A 14,870-nucleotide genomic window follows, 5' to 3' on the forward strand; every position below is an offset into this window, starting at 1 on the left:
CCCTGGAGCCTGCCAGTATCCTGGCACCGTCTCCAACCAGGCATGGCCCTGGCGGGGCCTGGAACAGCAGGGCAGTGTGGCTCTTCCCAGCCGGCCCTGAGCCGGGGAAAGCCTGGGAGTTCAAAGAGCTGAGGGAGCAGCCCACCTGGACCCGAGGCACAAGTCGAACTACACTACCCAGAATTCCCCGGGCTTGCCAGAAAGGAAATGTCGTTTCTGCAAGAAGAAGCTCAGCTCTCCCAGCAGCTGCAGAGAGAGGGAGAGCGAGGGGGGCGAGGGGGAGAGGATTACCGAGGGGAGGGCGGGCGGTGCGGGGAGCGAGGGTGTAGAGCAGGGCGGGCTGCGAGGAGGAGGCGGCGCCCGCTGCTGCCGCCTGCGGACTGCATCCCCCGCGAGGCCGGCGAGCACGGGCGGCGGTGCCTGCCTGCGCGCTGCGCTGCCGGCCGGCGGCTGCGGGCAGACGCGGGGCCAGGCCGGCGCAGGGGCTGAGTTTCTGCAAAGTTTGACCTGGTTGCCTTTCCGATGCTGCTGCAGAGCGAGGCAGCGCCGGGCGCGCCAGGCGGCTGCGGCGTGGCGGCGGGGCTGAGTGGCGACAGCACGCTCAAAATGATCATAAAATAGAGGCGTGCGGGGTGGGGGCGAGAGAGCCCCAGCCTCAGCCCTCCGCCCCCGGCCATACCCCCTAGCAGCCCCGAGCTAGGAGGACGTGGGGGCCAGGGGCGCCCCCGCTGGCCCCAGACCCTAGTAGAGCCAAAGGACACAGCCCCGGGAAGGGGGGTGGGGGTGCCCGCAGCAGGGTCAGAGGCGGCCGGAGGGCGGCGGCCGGGGCACGTGGATTGGCCCGAGGGGCAGGTGAGTGGCCGACACCGCCCGGGTGGGGGCGTGCGCGCCAAAGTTGCCCCGCGGCGGCGAGCGCGCCGGACGCACGGGGACTCAAGGCCGATCGCGGCTGATGAGTGGGGGACAGAGGCGCCCGATGCGTCGGGACTAGGGCACTGAGCCCTCCGAGGGTCGGAGGATCCCGGTCTGAGAAGGGGGCGCGCGCCCGGTCCGAGTGTCCCGCAGGGGTGACACTGTGTCCCTAGAGGGACAGAGGGACCCTGGCTGGGGAAGGAGAGCTGGTGGCGAGGCGGCGGGCGTAGTGCCAGGGCCAGCAAGTCCACGCGGCCCACTGCGGTGCCAGGCTATCGCCCCCCCCACCCTCGGGACGGGAGGGTGTCAGTGGAGATGTCACGGGCGGCGATTATTCGCTGGTACGCGCGGTCGTGCGGCTGCCGCTGACAGGGCGGGCGGGGTGGGGTGGGGGTGGGCGCCGCCTCCGGGGAGACCGCCCAGAGCTGCGCTGTCAGCTCCGCAGCCCGCGCCCCGCGCACACGCGTCGCCGCCCCGTGCGCCCCCCTCGGCAAAGTTAGGCTCAACTTTGAGGCGGGCCTTGACGCCCTGTCCCTTCCACCTCCCACCAGGTCCTCAGCGGTGGGGAACTAGGCGCGGCTCGAGCGCAACCCTGCAGCCCCTGACGGCGGGAGGCGACAGAGACAGCGACAAGGGGGAGCAGTGCACCGGCGTTGGGCCGTCGGCCTGCGCCCGCCAGTGGACACTGACCCGGACCCGCGCTGCGCTGCGCTCCTCGGGGACCTCTCGGGCAGCCGGAGCCTGGCGCTCGCCTCCAGGAAGCCGCGGGTCGGCGCTCGCCCTCGAGGGAGCCAGGACCTCTGCCGACAGAACAGAAACTGCCCTTCCATTGATTCGGCTCCGTTGGGCGAGAGGTCGGTGTGTGTGTGTCCCAAGCGCGTGCGGAAGGCAGGAGGGCAGGAAGTCGGTCTTCTGCAGCGAGGGTGGCGGCGCTGCGCCCGGGCCAGAGCCTTCCTTATTTATGTGTCTGCCTCTGCCGGCTTTCGCCTTCTTCCCCGAAGACTTCAGGGAGCGTCTGTGAGCTGCGGTCCCGCTTCTGAGGCACAGAAGGGCTGGATGTCTGAGCAACATGATTATCCATTAACATCCAAACTTTTCTCTTTTTAACCCAAAGAATATCGGTGATTTTTGTCCACTGCTAGCCGAAGAAGAGAGAACCTGGGGCCCTTGAAATGCAGCAAAATCCTTATTTGTAGACAGGCCTTCGGTGGTGATATGCAAACACCCCCTACTCAGTGAATGTTCTATCCTATGGATATCGGTCTTGAGATTTGAAATCGGAGAGCACCCCTGTCTGCCGTAGGCCCGGCAGCCCCCACCCTTTCAATGCCCGGCTTTCTCTGGGACTGCTGGCCTTCCCTGGACATCAGAGCGGTACTTCGGGCCATGGGCTGTATCCAGAGCATCGGGGGCAAAGCCAGGGTCTTTCGGGAAGGCATCACAGTGATCGACGTGAAAGCCTCTATCGACCCTGTCCCCACCAGCATCGACGAGTCCTCCAGCGTGGTGCTCCGCTACCGGACGCCCCACTTCCGTGCCTCGGCCCAGGTGGTGATGCCGCCCATCCCCAGGAAGGAGACCTGGGTGGTCGGCTGGATCCAGGCGTGCAGTCACATGGAGTTCTACAACCAGTACGGGGAGCAGGGCATGTGAGTACTGCTCTGGAGCCGGCTCTGGGGGTGCTGCTCGAGTGGGGAGCTTGGAGGCCTGGGGTGGGGGTCAGGGCCTCATGGCCGGGGAGGGGGGGAACTTTAGGCATGTACAGAAGTCCTCTTAGAGGGCTTGCCTGATGGTTCAGATGGGGACCGTGGCTGTGGGAGCTCCTTACCACTGCCCCCGAGGCTCCAGCATCCTGCCCTGCAAGACGCGGAGGCAGCAGAGGGGTCCTGGCCGGGCAGCTCGGTTGGTCGGAGCGCCGTCCGCCCGTGTGCCGAGGGGCGCCAAGGTGCGCCGAGGTTGCGGTTCTAGCCTCGGGACAGGGCACATACAAGAGGCAGCCAATGAACTCATGAATTAGTGGAGCAACAAATCGATGTTTTCTCTCTCTCAACTCAATTTAAAAAGCAAGCAAGCAGAGAATATTCCACCGGGTGCCTCTTTGGCAAAACAAACGAGCTGGGTCACCAGAGAGGCCAAGGCTCGCCACCTCCCTGCCCCTTCCACGCCCCCCCAGATTCAGGCCTTTGTGAGCCCACATGGCGGAAACTCTGGGAAGTACCAGGGCTATGAAGCCTCAGTTCTCCGCACAGTGCTGTGGGGCTCCAGAGGTGCCTCAGGGCCGGGGAGCGCTTGGCCGTGGCCAGCAGGCCAGCGGTGTTTGCAGGAGAGCTGCTTTTGGAAGCCCGGTGTGCTCCGTGTAGTGTTTTTTCTCTCCGAGGCGGGAGGCCACCTAAGTAGACCTTGTTTCATTGTCCAGGAGGCTCCAGCGCGGCCTCCACAGCTGAGGGGAGCCCGCTGCCTCTTCTCTGCAGCCTGGTCTCCAGAGCGTTCCCAGGATAATGTAAGTCTCCGTGCAGGACCCTGGGACCCTGGGTCTTTCCTGGCACATTTTCTGAACCTGGAGATGGCCACCCCTGGAGTGGACAGAGCAGTGGGAGACTAACTCGCAGGACCCCCCTAGGCCAGGACAGCGACAGCCGCTGCTGCCAGACACCAGACCATGTCTGCGAGACTGGCCGGGCACCCGCTCCCGTCGTCTCCCTGGGTGTGCACTCTGAGCAGCGTCCTGGGTGTGCGAGGAGAGGGCAGAGAAAATGCCCCAGGAGCGGGGACTCCATGCTGAGGAGCACGCTGGGCCACCTGAAATTAGAGGGAGTAAGGACAGGGGAGGTCGGGGGACACCCGATCTTATGGCTCCTGTGCTTAACCATGCTGAAGGTACAAGGGCCACAGGGGACCACAGTGACACTTAAAACCTGGGTGTGACCCTGGTCGCCCCAGGGAGAAGCACAAGCGGCCTACCTGGACACTCATCGGCTCCTCTGCCCAGCCGACTTCCATATCCAGGCCCTTTAATTCCCCAAAGCGGCTGTGAGTCCAGGCTGGGGGCTGACCTCCTGGTCCCAAGGGGAAACACGAGCCTCGGTTGTTCCGTGTGGGCTCTAAGAAACCTGGAGCCTCCTTGTCAGGCTTTGCAAGGCATCCAGGATGACTGGCAAGACCCTGAGGCTTTGCCAGGGGCTTCAGGCTGAGTCTGTCCCCGCCCCCCCCCCCCCCGCCCCCAGGAGTTATGGGGCACTGGCAGGCAGAGGCCCTCCAGAACTCGGGAAGATGTGAGTGGGGGGGGGAAGACCCACGCCAGGAATGAAAGGGATTGCATTCTGATGAGCCGGGTGGCTGTGCGGTGGGGAGGGGTGGGCCTGGCTCGCAGCCTCGGTGTTGCCCCCTGTGCATGGGGTGTCTGGGCTTTGAGGCCCCTCGCTCCACTTGGCAGCTCTGGGTAGGTCGAGGCACGCTTGCCGGAGGAGGCCAGTGTCAGGCGACCCGAGGTGACCTTGGTCTGTCTGCACTCGGCCTCGGTTCCTGGTCAGAGTGGCCCAGGGCATCCCCAGATGCAGGTGAGCAGACCTGGTCGGGAGTCCAGGCTGTGACCCGAAACACTCTGACCCTTGGTTTCCTCCTCTGCAAACTGGGGCGTCCTAGTGTTTGTGCCCTGGCTTACTGTGAGAATGATGGGAGGTGACATTTGTCCAGCAGTCGGCACCTGCTGAGGCCACAGTCACTCAGTGCAGCAGCTTTCGCCTGGACCGTGGTCATTCCTGTGGCCACGGGGGTGATCGCTCTGATGGGGGTGAGGGGCGACAGCAGCCTAGCGCTTCGGGAGCCAGGCTGGAACCCCAGGATCTGGCCGATGTAAATTCCTCTTGTTCTGAATGTCCCCGGCCCAGGCCTTCCTCTTTCACACACGGCCACTCCCCAGCTTTAAGAAACTTTGAAATAGTGCAGATTACGAATAGTTGGAGTTCTCAAGGGCCTGAAGGCCAGTGTCCATGCTCCCTGCCTGCTCGCCTTGGCTCCCCCCCCTTCTCGGCCGCCTCTGCTGGCCAGGACCCTCTGTGACTGCGACCTAATCCCAGTCGGCAGGGGGTCCACCCCAGAGAAAGGGCAGGGTTTGGGGTGCCCTGGGAGGGTCAGTGTCCTTCCTGGGCTCAGGCCCTGGGGTCAGAATGACTGACCAGTGCTGGGTCTGGGGCCTTGGAAAGCCACTGCTCAGAACTTCAGTTCTGTCATCTGTGACGACTCCCCATAGGCTGCTGTGGGGATTCAGTGGGGGGACAGGTGTAGGTGATGACCCTGTGGCTCCGATTCTGTGTCGGAAGCTTGATTTAGGATTCATCAACAAAATCGTACTAAGAATGACCGAACGGCGCGGTTCCTCGTTTGGCTCGAGGTGGTCCCTCCCGTGCGGAGCCAGGGCCCCCGGGAATGAGAAGGGCCAGTTTAGACAGACCCTGGCAGTGAGGGTGACGTACAGGACCCTTCCCATCGTCCTTACCCCTAACTGCCCTTTTCCCTATTTTTAAGCCCCACGACATGAAAGAAGGAGAGGACCGCTGAGCCAGTGGGACTAGCCAGAGACCGGCAGCTGCCCAGGACTGTCCCCTAGCTTTGCCCAGACCAGAGGCTGCCCTGTGCATTGTAGGGCGCGGAGCAGTGTCCCTCCTCTCTGCCCACTCGATGCCAGAAGCCCCCAATCTCCTGTGGTGACAACCAAAGATGTCTCCAGACGTTTCTGGTTGTCCCTGGGAGGGTGTGAAGCCGCCCTGGCTGAGAACCGCCGGGCTGGACACAGACAGTTGGATCCATTAAAATGAAACCCACACACTGGGCTTCGGCGGCCCGGGGCGGGCACGGCACCGCCGTGTGGCAGGCTTGGGGCTCCCGCCCTTTCCAAGTGGGCTTGTAATCAAAATCCTAATTCCGAATACTTAGCTGAAGCCCATAATACCCCCAAACGTCATCCCTGCTCGAGATTAACCTCTAATCCAGGAGAATTCAGAAAGGCATTCTGGGCTCAGAATATCCGAAGTGGGGCAATAATATGACTCTTGCTGGCCGCTGTGAGATGGTGAGCTTCTTCGTGCCAGGTTGAGGGGATCCTATAGGGTTGGGGTCCCACCCACGTTGCTTTCAAAGCCAACCCCACCCACAAGACTGTCGGAGACACCTGCCTCCACAACCCCGTCCTCCGCAATTCCTCAACTGCCACCTGTCAGCTGGCACAGTCTTCTAAATGACAAGTCCCAAGTTCTTGCCTGTATGGGAGATGCTTCCCATTGCCCCTGGATTGCCCTTCTTCTCTGGAGCCCTCCAGGGAATCTGGCCCACGGCCAGGGCCCACGCCCGGGCCCAGGTCTGCTTCTGGCTCAGGGTTCTGCCAAAGTGCCGACTGGTGGGTGAGCAGAGAAGAGGAAAAGGGTGTGGGTCCCAGCCCCGCCACCCACTGGGGCTGTGGCCGTGGGCCTCCAGCCTCCCCGCTCCCATCTCTGAAGTGGGGAGGACGGTGCTTCCCTCATTCAAGGCTGTGTGGGGGTGCAACGAGGGGAGGCATTTCGAGAACCCAGCACAGGGCCTGGTGCAGCCGAAGCCTCGATCCGTGGCAGCTGTTGGTATCATAACTACGGATAATCGCTATTAATTACGCAACGTGCGGAAGAGCCAGCACGCAACCGGCTGTGTTACAGTTGTCCGGGCTGGTGGGAAGGGCGGGGCAGTGCTGGAGGGGCTGAGGCTGTGGGCGGGGGAGGCTGGAGCTGGGCTGGGGGCAGACCTGCCCGGCACCCTGTCCACTCTGCTATTTTCCAAGGGCCTCGTGGGATGTGCAGCCAACAGCTGCCAGGCCTGGAGCCACTTGCCCAAGGAAGCCTGCTCTGCTCCGGCGGGTCTGGGGACGGGCCGGGAGGAATGGCCCTGGTGACCACATGGCCTCTTCCTGCAGCCCAGGCCCGAACCACGGGCCCCCGCACAGAACAATTGAGGATGCTGCTTCCTCTCCTCAACCGGAAGGGGCCTCCCCATCTGCTGGGCCCTGGCAGAGGCGAGGGAGGCGTGGGCGGGAGAGGGAAGTCCTCGCTTCCAGGCTTTGGGGTGGGAGGAAGTGGCAGGGGACTGCCAGCCCAAAGAGAATTCCCCCTGGACCGGCCCTGGCCAAGCAATTGCCTCAACCCTCACCTTCTGAGGGCCCGGAACAAACGCTGCCTCTTCCTGGGGACGTGCGGGCAGCCGCCGGGGCGGGGAGAGGCACTAAACACAGAGATGTATTTTTTTGCCAATTGGATCTGGGTAAAATGAAAAAGATCGGTCGGTGGGCCTGTAGCAGCTCCCACAAGGGGAAAATGATCAAATTATAGGTTGTATTAAAACAAAGTTGTAAACTATGTAGGGTAAGAACCCATTTTGGTTAAAAAGGTCCCACTGACAATGGCAATGCGTATGTGTGTGGGGGTGTGTGTGTGTGTGTGTGTGTGTGTGTGAGGGAAAGGTCTAGAAGGATGTTTACCAGCCTGCAGTGTGGTGGGTAACCTGAGGGAGGGCGGGCAGCGCGGAAGAGACGTTTTTGTTTCAATTTCACACACTTCTCTATGGCTGGCGTTAAAAAAAAAAAAAAAAAAAAAAGCAGCTTTTATAACTGGAAACGAAAACAGGCCTTGCCCCAGGGCTGAGGGTGGGGAGGAAGGGGACTCTGCAGTCCCTCCCCCCCCAGCAGGTGCCTGGTGGCCAGTTTGGTGGGAGGGGCCAGCCTTGTAGGCCCCGCACAGGGCACAAGTCAGGAAATGGGGACCCCAGGCTGGTTTGGGAAGGGCTTTGGGGCCTCAGTTTGTGTAAAACTACAAAACTTTACAGAATTGGGACTTTCTGCAAATTGTATAAAACTGTGTTACTCACAACCAGGTGGAGTAACCCCGAGTGCCCGTCTGGCCGGAGTGAGGCCCCCCCGGCAGCTCTTGCCTGTTCCTGGGCCCCTCAGGTGCCTGCACGGAGCTGGGCCCGTTACCCACTTAGGCTAAAGGGGAAATCACATCGAGGGCAACACATTTATTTTGATACGTGTTAGGGAAAAATACACACATGGGCCTAGAATATTTAACCTGTTCTTTCAAAGTGTTTCTTAGGAGAAGCTACATGTAGTTGAGTTTTTTTTTAAGTGATTAATTTTAAGGAAAACAACCCAAAGTAAAGAAAGCCAGGAAGTGCCATGGCTCTGCTCTGAGGCCTGGTGGGCTGCACCGGGTGGTCTGGCTCTGGATCGCCGACCCCACACGCACTGGGAGGGGAGCCCCCAGGGGCGACAAGGGTGGTCCATGCCGGGAGAGACCCCAGCCCTCATCCCCACCCCTGCCTGGCTCTCTCAGAAGTGTCCAGGGAAGGGGTGCTCCTGCCAGCCCAGGGCCTCCCTGGGCCTTCGCCCTCCACTGAGGCCTTTGCACTGGGCCAGCTTGGCCAGGTGGCCAGGCCTGGACACGGGGTGACCGCCTCCAGCCCTCGTGGTGGCCCTGGGCACAGTATCAACCCTTCTGCAGCCTCCGGGGAAGGCCTTTCTATGGTCCCTTCAGACTCCCATTCTGTCAGGCGTGCTGCGCAGGGCCTGTGCATGTGTGTACACAGGTGCGTGTGCATGGCTGTGCACACATGTGCGTGTGCACTGTGCATGCACGTGCAGGGGTGCACACCTGTGAATGTGTGTGCGCTGGCTGAGGGTCCATTGGGGGCCAGTGGGAAGAGCTGCTCAGGCTGAGGGTCCTGGCCCGGCAGCTTTCTGGTTGTGTGACCCTGGGCCAGGCCTCTAGTGTCCCTAAGTCCCAGGAGAAGCCGGGCAGGTGCCCATACACAGGCTGCCCAGCCTGGCCAGTGTGTTCTGGCAGCCACAGCTGCTGCTGCTGTGGCGGGGACAGTCCTGGTGGGGGCGGTGCACCAGCTGACGCAGCTCCGGGCCAGGGTCCCCTGAGCGAAGCTAAGCCCGTTCCTGCCGCAGTCAGGCCCAGGGCACCAGCATGTGCGGTGCCCGACTCTCTGCCCAGCACTGTGTTGGTCCCAGAGGGCTGCCTGCAGCCCTCCCGGGGTCGTCAGCAACGGTCATAGGGTTACTGAGCCACCCCATGAATGTGCCAGGAAGCAGCAGGACGAGGACCGAGGGGATCTAATGCAGGGCACCTGGCCTTGTGGGAGGGGCCGGGGCAGGCTTCCCTGGGGGACCCCAGAGCTTCGCCATGAGACTGACTAGGACGGGATGGGGAGGGGCGCTGCTGCTGGCAGAGGGCTCTGGGGTGCGGTGAAACACAACCGTCAGAGGAACCAAGAGTGCCCACTGGCTCTGTAGCCTGGGGAGGGCATGTGCACACGTGTGTGCACGTGTGCAGACCTGTGACCTCAGGGCGAGGCTCACAGTCCCCCAAACCCAGTCAGACATGTCATCCAAGCGCTCCTGTGCCGGCACGGGGCTGGGGGCCTCGTCACTCACTCACCCTTTTGGTGGCATCTGTGGGTCGGAGCCCACGTTGTCCCTGCCATACAAGCAGGGAAAATGCTGAGTGTGTGCAGGGCCCGGGTCCAGACTCACCCCACTACCCCATGGAGCAAAGAACTGAGGGTCTGCCTTGAAGTCCAAGGTCATTCGAGGAGAAACTGCAGATCGTGGGGTCTGAAAGTATAAGTTAGGTCAGAGAAGCTTCTGGGTGCTTCCAGGCAGATCCAGTTTGGCAAATCCCAACTGCCAATACCTCCCTCCGAAGGGTCTGAAAGTTTCCACGTGTTGCTGTTTACTGTGGACCAGGCAGTTCGTACATCAACGCGTATTATCCCCCGAAACCCTGCACGGTGGACAGGGTTGTCCACAGTTCACTCACTGATGAGAAAACGTAGGCTCAGAAATGTGTGACTTGACCAGAGCTGGCCCGAGACTGGGTCCCCAGAGCCTGTGCCCTTCACCACAAGCCCTCACTTCCTTGAGGGGACCACAGGGACCGTGGGGACCAGAGCCAGCCCGTGCCGGCTGGGGATGATTCCAAACCAGACGCCCTTGGCCCTGGCTCTGAGTAATAGCACGCACGAGACCGCGGCTCTACGCCAGCTCACGAGGCTCATCACCTGTCTCTGACTGGGCTGGGGCTTGGGCGTTCGGGCGCTGAGGGCGGAAAGGAGCTGCGAGCCTGGGGTCAGAGGCCTTCCTTGTGCTCCACCCCACTCCACCCCAGTCCCTGAACCAGCTCTTAGGAAGCGAAAGGCCAAGGAAAAGCCAAGTTCCTCTTGCAGGTTTCCTTTCTGCTTCTTAAAAAGCGTTTTGCAAGGAGTGCGGCCACTGTGAGTGGGAGAGTGGGTGCCTTCTGAACAGGCGCCAGCCTGGCTTGTGCCGAGGTGGGGGCGCGGTGGCTCTGGAAGAGCCCGGAGATCCCAAGGACATGTGGGCGCTTTAGAAACTCGAGGCCCTGGAGTAGCTCGAGGCTCAGGGCGGGAGACGGCCTGCTAGGCAGGTGTCGTCCTAAATTGGGATCCTCAATAAAATAAACAGAAAACAGAGATGAGGGGTACAAAATGAGCAAAGTCACATTCGGAACCGTTCCTCCTATAGTGGCCCCGGTTTTGCTAACACCGAATGACGGACGCATTTCGATAGAGAAGTGTGTTTCTTGTTGTGGTAAGTTACGTGAAATTTACCATCTTCGCCATTTTTGAGTTCCGCGGCATTAAGTGCATCTCCGTGGTTGCACATCCATCTCCCAAGCTTTTTCGTCCCAAACGGAAACTGTCCCCATTAAACACGGACTCCCCCTCCCGTCCCCCAGGGACCTCAGACAGGTGGAGTCACATGGTGTCTGGCCTTCTGCGACTGGCTTCTTTCACAGTGAAGCGTCCGCAGGGTCCATCCGTGTGGTAGCAGGTGTCGGAATCAATAGTGATGACAATGGCACTAGTAGCCACCAACTGCCAGCATGTGCTTCGTGCCCTGCGTCAGGCTGGCACGTTCCTGTCCTCATTTTCCAGTGACCCCAGCAGGGACATGTGTCCAAGTCGGGTTGAGGGAGGACCAGTCCTCCTGACTGGGGGTCTCACACCAGGGAGGAGGCCACTGAGACTTGAGCAAGGCCTGTGGGGTTCCCGAGGCCGAGCTCGGGCGTCCCGGCTGCCTGCCCCTGCCCTGGAAGGCCGGGCCCCTCAGCCTCCAGGAGGTGAGAGCCAAGCTCCGGTCCAGCAGCGCAGCGAGGTGCAGAGGAGGCTGCACGGAGCTGGCCCGGCGGCAGGGCTGAGTGCGGTGCTTCGAGACGGGAGCGACTCAGGTTTTCTTGTTTCTGCAGCTTCTAAGATGGACCAACCAGGCGGGGGCGATTCAGGCTGCAGGGTGCTTCCTCTTTTGGGCGGGCAAGAGCCGAAGGGAGGGCCCCGGAAGCCTCCAGTGCTGGCTGTGGCTCTGGGGAGGGCCCGGTGGGGGAGACATGGAGATGAAGGGCCGGACCCTAAGCAGAGGGCTCTGGGGGTGCTGGTCCTACGCCCCAGACCCCAGAGCTGGGAGGGAGAACCTGTAAGTGACCCCTATCCCAGGTGATGGCACTGAAGCTCAGAGGGGCGGGTATTTGCCCCATGTCAGACACTGGTCTACGGGGGGGCCAGGAATCGCTCCTGGACCTGCCACCCTATGGCCACAGGGCTCTGAAGTGTCCTGGTGGCCTTTAGAGCAACAGAAAGGCCCTCGCTGCCACCTGTGGGACACGCGTAGGCCAGAGGGGCCGGGCCAGCCTGCATTTCCGTCCCACCCGTGGCCTCTGCCTAAACCGAGGTCACGTGTGGCCCCGCCACCAGCAGCTGGGCTCCGCACACATCGGCTCCATTACTGCCCAGCAGCGCCAGACCCTGCTGTGTGGCGCCCCTTCTTGCAGGCTGGGGCCCCAGAGCTCCCCGAAGCCCAGCCAGCATCCAGCTCTGCCTGCAGAGGTCTCGGGGAGACGATGGGACAGGATGCAAGAGAACAGGGAGGTGATGTTGGGGGAGCCCCATTCACTTGCCACAACGTCAAATGTGTGCCTACTGTCTGGTCCCCTGGGAGGGGACGCAGAAAAGCCTGGGATGTGTCTGGCTAACTGGTCTCCCTGTGTCCAGGTCCAGCTGGGAGCTCCCAGACCTCCAGGAGGGCAAGATCGAGGCCATCAGCGACTCGGATGGGGTGAACTACCCCTGGTATGGCAACACCACGGAGACGTGCACCATCGTGGGCCCCACCAGGAGGGACTCCAGGTTCATCATCAGCATGAACGACAACTTCTACCCCAGCGTCACGTGGGCCGTGCCCGTCAGCGAGAGCAACGTGGCCAGACTGACCAACATCTACCGCGACCAGAGCTTCACCACGTGGCTGGTGGCCACCAACACCTCGACCAATGACATGATCATCCTGCAGACCCTACACTGGCGCATGCAGCTCAGCATTGAGGTGAACCCCACGCGGCCCCTGGGCCAGCGCGCCCGGCTGCGGGAGCCCATCGCCCAGGACCAGCCCAAGATCCTGAGCAAGAACGAGCCCATACCGCCCAGCGCCCTGGTCAAGCCCAATGCCAATGATGCTCAGGTCCTCATGTGGCGGCCCAAGTACGGGCAGCCGCTGGTGGTGATCCCGCCCAAGCACCGGTGACGGCGGGGCGCCGCTCACGCAGACTCCAGTGGCGACCCAGCCCCACACGGACGCCCCTCATTCAGCAAAATACAACCATTCTACCTTGTCCAGCGGCAGTCTCACTGTGCGCATGCCCTGGGATGGCCTCCCACCCCCTCGGACGGAGCCGCTTCCTCGAGGTGATGGGGGGGGCAGCCAGGACAGACCAGCCCTGTGTGCGCCCATCAGTGTCACTGGGGGTCCCCTTTCCTTTCCTCTCCTCAGTCATTCTCTGGCAACAGACTCTGACACAACTGCTTTTCCGTTTTTTTTGTTTGTTTGTTTGTTTTTGAATGCCTCTTTAGGAGGTTCAGGGGCGGGAGGAGGAGGAGGAGCTGGCGAGGGACAGACCGGCTCTTGCTCCTGTGGCGGCTCCCCTCGTCCTCCCTCTTGTCACGCGGCCTTACGTAGAATCGCTTTGCCAAACTTCTGCCTTAAGTTGAATTTCAGGGAAAGAAACCGAACCAGACTGAGGGAGCCAGGTCTCTTTTCCACTGGACTCTCCATCCTCTGCCAGAGGGGGGGTGGCTTCGGGGGGGAGAGAGGAACCACCTGCGCCCCCTGCCCCGGGGTCTCCGTCCTAAGACAGGCTGCTCGTTCTTGCGTCTCAGCAGAAACGCAGCCACAGACAGACGCCACTTAAAGGGCCCCAGGTAGAGCCCCTGGCCCCCACCTGCAGAGGAAGGTCATGAGCTCTGGCCCGTCCCCTGTCTGGGCCCCTTCTCTCCTGTGAGTCCCAGGTTGAGCCCTAGGGAGCTCTCACCCTCTGTCCTCAGTGTCTGTCCCCAGATGGCCTGCCCTCTCGTCCCAGTGTGTGGCTCTCCCTGTCCGTCCACACAGTCCCAACCACCCCGAGGGCTGGGCCAGTGACCCGGTTTTAGTTCTAAGGGGAGAAGAATGGCACACTCTTCCCTCCAGGCTCCTCAGGGAATGCCCCTCCCGGGGCTGGGGTGGGGGGCTGCGGACTGGCCCGAGCAGCACAGAGCTGGAGGTGGGGCAGACCCCCAGGAAGGACCTGGGCATGTGGGGGGGTCAGCTGGCACCCCCAGCTGCCTGTCCTCAAGGAAGTGAACCAGGGCCCAGGCTGTGGGACTGAATGGGCCCAGGGTCGAGAGGCATCAGGGCCGCTGCGGAGGTTGGCCTGGGACAGTGCGGTCGGTTGTTGAGGGCCACCCTCCCCGGAGTCCTGGGCCCCTGCAGCCCTGGGATTTGGTTCTGAGTGACACCAAGCTTTCTCAGCTATGTCCGCTCTGAAGGCCGAGCACCAGCGCTGCGGGGAGCACCCCACGGCAGCCCCCTCCCTCCAAGCTTGCCCCACCCACAGCTGCAACATCCAGGTCCCGCATTCAAACTAGTAATAGTCAAGCACAGGAAGTCCATTGGGTAAGAAAAACAACTCGTTTCTGCCGCACACGAGCCCCTCATGGGGCCCCAGGGACAGCACGGGAGGGCGTCGGGCGCCAACCCTCGCTCCGCTGTGTTGCCACGTGATGAGGCATTTACTCAAGGGGTGCTCACCGCCCAGGCCCACTCCCGAGCCCCACCCGATGGGGGCGCACGGCCATCCTGGGGCAGCTGGGTTGACGGCCAGCCGCTCTGTGCCACTGGCCTCGGGCCCGATGAGCGGGGAAGCTGCCAGTTCCCGTGGTGCCACCCAGACAGGCCGTAGCCTTGGGGGAGGGGAACAGTGGGTCCCCGCTCCACCCTGGGGCACTGAGTCCAGCTGCCCAGGACAGGGCCTGGCCTGCCGGTGGAGTGGCCGTTCTCTGCACTCGGGTCTAGCCCTACAGAGGAGAACGGCCCTGGCGAGGGGTCCGGAAGCTGGGTCCCAGCTCAGAGGTTCTTCCCGGGGTGGAGGGTGGAGGGTGGGAAAGAGCAGCGAGGGGCGTCCTGAGCTGTTTGGGGGCAGAGTCCCTGCCAGCCCAGACTTGGCCAGTGTGACCAAACCCACCTGGAAGGGACGACCGCTGCACGTCTGGTCCTCAGCTCCCACCCGCCCACTGCCCCTTTCCGTGCCCCTTGGACCTTTCTGAAGACCCTGGGGCGGCTGCAGGTCTGGCCACAGGTGCCGGGCTGAGCTTGGGGCTGGTCCCTTGGCATCCTTCCTCATGTCAGCAGCACAGACCCCCGGGCTCCTGGCCGGGTCCCCAGCTCCCCACCCCCTCCCCCAGAGTGGACACGCCCGTCCAGCAGTAAGGGCTGTCCGGTCGTGGACAGTACTGTGAAAACAAGCCAGTGCACTTACCAGGAGGCGCGCGGCTGGGAGAAAATGTAAAATGAACCTTTAAAAAAATATTCACAAAGAAAAATAAAATTAATT

General features: G+C 62.1%; 1 protein-coding gene across 3 annotated transcripts; it reads left to right on the forward strand.

Moving 5' to 3' along the window:
• The first annotated feature begins 343 nt into the window (after positions 1-343).
• On the forward strand, positions 344-14,870 carry FAM78A (family with sequence similarity 78 member A). Of its 3 annotated transcripts, XM_037158574.2 has the most exons (3): positions 344-852; positions 1,464-2,561; positions 12,001-14,870. In XM_037158574.2, exons 2-3 carry the CDS (start codon positions 2,239-2,241, stop codon positions 12,527-12,529), a joined length of 852 nt encoding a protein of 283 aa, XP_037014469.1. In that variant the 5' UTR covers positions 344-852; positions 1,464-2,238; the 3' UTR covers positions 12,530-14,870. The 3 variants fall into 3 exon arrangements, with proteins under 3 accessions (XP_037014469.1, XP_037014468.1, XP_053523775.1); XM_037158573.2 differs by lacking the exon at positions 344-852 and having other exon boundaries at positions 1,344-2,561; XM_053667800.1 differs by lacking the exons at positions 344-852; positions 1,464-2,561 and adding an exon at positions 9,188-11,425.

The sequence above is a fragment of the Artibeus jamaicensis genome, unplaced genomic scaffold (genome assembly GCF_021234435.1).
Source record: "Artibeus jamaicensis isolate MK-2021 breed Jamaican fruit bat unplaced genomic scaffold, CSHL_Jam_final contig_471, whole genome shotgun sequence".
NCBI lineage: Eukaryota > Metazoa > Chordata > Mammalia > Chiroptera > Phyllostomidae > Artibeus > Artibeus jamaicensis.